At 35.3% G+C, this 3,860-nt stretch overlaps 1 protein-coding gene across 1 annotated transcript; it reads left to right on the forward strand.

Annotated features, from left to right (window-relative positions):
* Nucleotides 1-845: 845 nt before the first annotated feature.
* Nucleotides 846-3,651, forward strand: LOC143910276 (5'-nucleotidase domain-containing protein 1-like). The gene is made up of 4 exons (XM_077428676.1): nucleotides 846-1,051; nucleotides 1,127-1,215; nucleotides 2,120-3,479; nucleotides 3,553-3,651. Exons 1-4 carry the CDS (start codon nucleotides 846-848, stop codon nucleotides 3,563-3,565), a joined length of 1,668 nt encoding a protein of 555 aa, XP_077284802.1. The 3' UTR covers nucleotides 3,566-3,651.
* Nucleotides 3,652-3,860: the final 209 nt, after the last annotated feature.

The raw sequence follows: 3,860 nt of genomic DNA on the forward strand, positions 1-3,860 counted from the left end.
TATTTGAATTTTTATTTAATTCTTATTTTGTATTTACAAAAATACCTTAAATTATTTTTACATTCAAAAATAATAATGACACAAAAGCATGGATATAGAATAACATACAAATGTATATGAGATATTGCGAAAGAAATTTGACTGGAGAAAAGGGACCCGAATCGTAATTTTTCATTTGCTTTGTGGCGGCTCGCTATACGACATGGTCGAGTTTGGTCACCTTCCTGCGAGTGGGGACCAACTCGGCTGGGTTCGGAGAGCGGCTACTCACTCTGCCTTCAGCTGTCATAAATAAAACACGTGCATTAACATGCCAGTCGTCTCATTCGTTCATCCCCCATAGCTTGTATGAACCTGTGGCGACCCCATAGAAGAGGGTGGCAACACCGGTCGCCATGGTTACGGCAGTGGAGCTGTCATTCGACCATTCGGCCCTAACTCGTGGGGGAGGAACTACCCTGTTCCCCCGAGACCCACAAACCTTTTTACATTATACAAAAAAATTTGGGCGCTGTGGCTTTTTAGTCTTATGAAATAAATATAAAATAAAACAAGAATTAAAGAAGGTACATAGTCACAAATATTACGAATGATATTAATTAAGAATGACAAAAAAACCTTGTTAAAAGCGTAAACAGGGTGTGACCAGTTTTAGTGTGACGGGTGATCACGTGTGACCGATCTAGAGCGACCGGTTGTCCTGTGACTAGTTCACATATGACTATTAGTCCGTTTACCAGTTATTACAACATTTGTGTTGACAACGAATATTTGGATGGGCTATGGCAAGTGGCAACACAGACTGTCAAATTTGACACATCAGTTGCATTTGATAAACAAACACCATGGCTGAAATACACCAGCCACAATTATATACGGAAACCGAAGAAGATCCCCAAACGGTATTATTAAATAAAAGAGACACTAAACGTGAACGTTTCCGACTACACAACGAGCTAGCATGTTTGGCACGAGCCCTGCAAGGCTATTGTACCACTGTTGATCTCCGCAATGATAACTATGTCACCGGAACAATCTCAAACGTCGATGGGTATCCTTAGTTTTATTTTAATAATTGTCTCTTAATGTAATCATATCGCATTTAGTCTGTATATTGTTTCATTAGGTTTATGAACATGGAAATGGAGAATGCCGTTCTGACGAATCGTCGAGGAAAACATACATTCTGTGATTCATTTTTCGTTCTAGCTCGAAGTATTAGATACATACACATTCCAGAAGGGGTGAGTGGATCATATTTATATATTCAGTCTTCAAAAAGAAAACTGCAATGATTGCAGATAGTTATAAAAACGAGGTGAAATTTTCTCACAGTCGTAATACTGCATCTATTGATAGATTATGTAAAAATTCATGATTGATTCGTCATTCTGAAAATATATGTATAGCTTTTTGTTATGAATTTACTGAATATAATCATTTTTCTTATCTTACACGTCCATACATATGTACATACAGTGAATATGAAAATAATTTGAAACCATGTTTAATGAGATCTCAATTTGGTATTGTCGGTTCAATTCACAAAATGGATTATCCATGTTATTATAAAGTCTCAAAGATCATTTAAAATAAGTGCTATTCTCCATCCCGGATCTCATCAATCTTTTGAAAGATTTGACTCCGGAGAGAGAATGGTACTGTTAATTAATATAAAATCTGTACAAAAATTTATTCAGTTAGCTTATATGTTAATTATCTAATGTTTATGATATATTGTGTGAGTTATATCCGGTAAACGGACTACTAGTCATATGTAAACCAGTCACAGGACAACCGGTCGCTCTAGATCGGTCACATGTGATCACCCGTCACACTAAAACTGGTCACACCCTAAAATCGGTCAACCAGTTTTCTCGTGACCGATTTTAGGGTGACCAGTTTTAGTGTGACGGGTGATCACTTGTGACCAATCTAGAGCGACCGGTTGTCCTGTGACCAGTTCACATTTGACTAATAATCACCGAACCGTTATATATATACATATAATAGAGCACAGTTACAACGTTACATAACTTTATACAACATTGGCATAATGGCAACACAGGTTTGATTATTGTGATTTGTTTAGGTTAAGTCATTGTGTGCATCTTGTCAGATAAGCACAAGTTTAATAGTGCATTGAAACTCATATTTCATTTTTCAATAATGTCTAATGAAAATTCATTTAACTTTAATGATTACGATTGTGTCGGATTTGATTTGGATAATACGATATGCCACTTCAACGTGCCGGAGCTGATGAAACTCGTCTATGACCTTCTCAATGATTTCCTGATTAACAACAAAGGCTACGATTCAAAGTTTCTCTCGAAGCCGTTTGATAAAATCACCGATTCCCTTCAAAGAGGTCTATTTATGGACTTGGAACGTGGAAATATATTGCGAATTGCCTCTGACGGTACTGTTATCAAAGTCTGCCACGGCAATAACCTGCTCTCTGATGATGATATTGTGGAATGTTATGGCACAGATAAAAAGTGGAACGCTGCAGTCTCTTATTCTGAGGATCCACTTTCGACTTGGAACTCGGACCTTGAATCGAAAATAAGATCTTGTCTTGACTTTTTTGATGCCCCTGCTGCTTTTTGTTTCGCTAACTGTATTGATGCCGTAGATGCTATAAATGGTCCCCAAAAAACTTATAACGTATGGCCCGATGTTCTGGAAGGATTAGTTTACATGTTCACTCGAGAGGATTTCTCGAATTGCACTAGTGGATTTTTCTTCGAACTTAAAACTAAATCTGAAAAGTTTTACAATAGATGTGATGAAAGTGTTATATCGTGGTTGAAGACAATGAAAAAAAACAAAACCACATTTCTTGTCAGTGGTTCTAATGTCGATTTTGCCTCATTTTCTGCTAAAAAATCCATGGGTGAGGATTGGTTAGATTTGTTCGATGTTGTTGTATTTTATGCTAGAAAACCTGGATTTTTTACTGGCGATAGACCTTTCTTTGGTGTAAAAGAACAAGAAGAGACCGATATAATTGTAATTGATAATTCTTCAGAAAATCATGTTTACAGTCAAGGCAATTGGACAGAACTTTGCAAATTACTATCGCATCTGAGTAAAAAGACGTGCCCAAAAAGTCTTTATATCGGCGATAATTTGGTTCAAGACATTTACACTCCATCAAAGTTTGGAATTTGTGATACTATATCGTTGGTTGAAGAGTTGGCAACTGATGATGAAATCGCTCATTTTGAGGATGATCCGTACATTGCCGTACTTTCTTCTCAATTTTGGGGGTCGTTTTTCAGCACCCTTGATAAGAACGAACAAGATGTTCCTTCTTTATGGACAAAAATAATATCGCACCATTCTAAACTATGTATACCATCGCTCAAAGCTGTAGCATCGAATCCTATCAATTTTAAATATCCAAAATTTTCAAAACACAACGGTATATCAGGATTTTATCCAATTGTTCCTAAAAAATTACAAGCATTAGGGTAATTTTAATATTACATATAATGTAACTATTTCTTTTTATTTTGATGAATTATATTTTATTTGTCATTGCAGGAATCTATATTAGAACTTATCAAAAAGGAACTAGACTTCATGAAAAGGAAACCTAGGCAGCAGAAGAAACCCAAAACATTTAAAATTAAAAGAGCCATGTTGAAGCATATGGAAACTGTTGCTTCTTTGGGTGAAAGTAGTCAAAATCCTAATAATCCTGATAATTCATAAATATTATTTTGCTTTACTAATTTTGAAAGATTATATTATATTATGATTATTTGTAAAATAAATACATATATTTTTTACTAAATTTTATTTCTATTAGTTAGATTTTCTTCAAGTCTTTTATTTATTTAGCAAATACA

Source organism: Arctopsyche grandis, chromosome 4 (genome assembly GCF_051622035.1).
Source record: "Arctopsyche grandis isolate Sample6627 chromosome 4, ASM5162203v2, whole genome shotgun sequence".
Classification (NCBI taxonomy): Eukaryota; Metazoa; Arthropoda; class Insecta; order Trichoptera; family Hydropsychidae; genus Arctopsyche; species Arctopsyche grandis.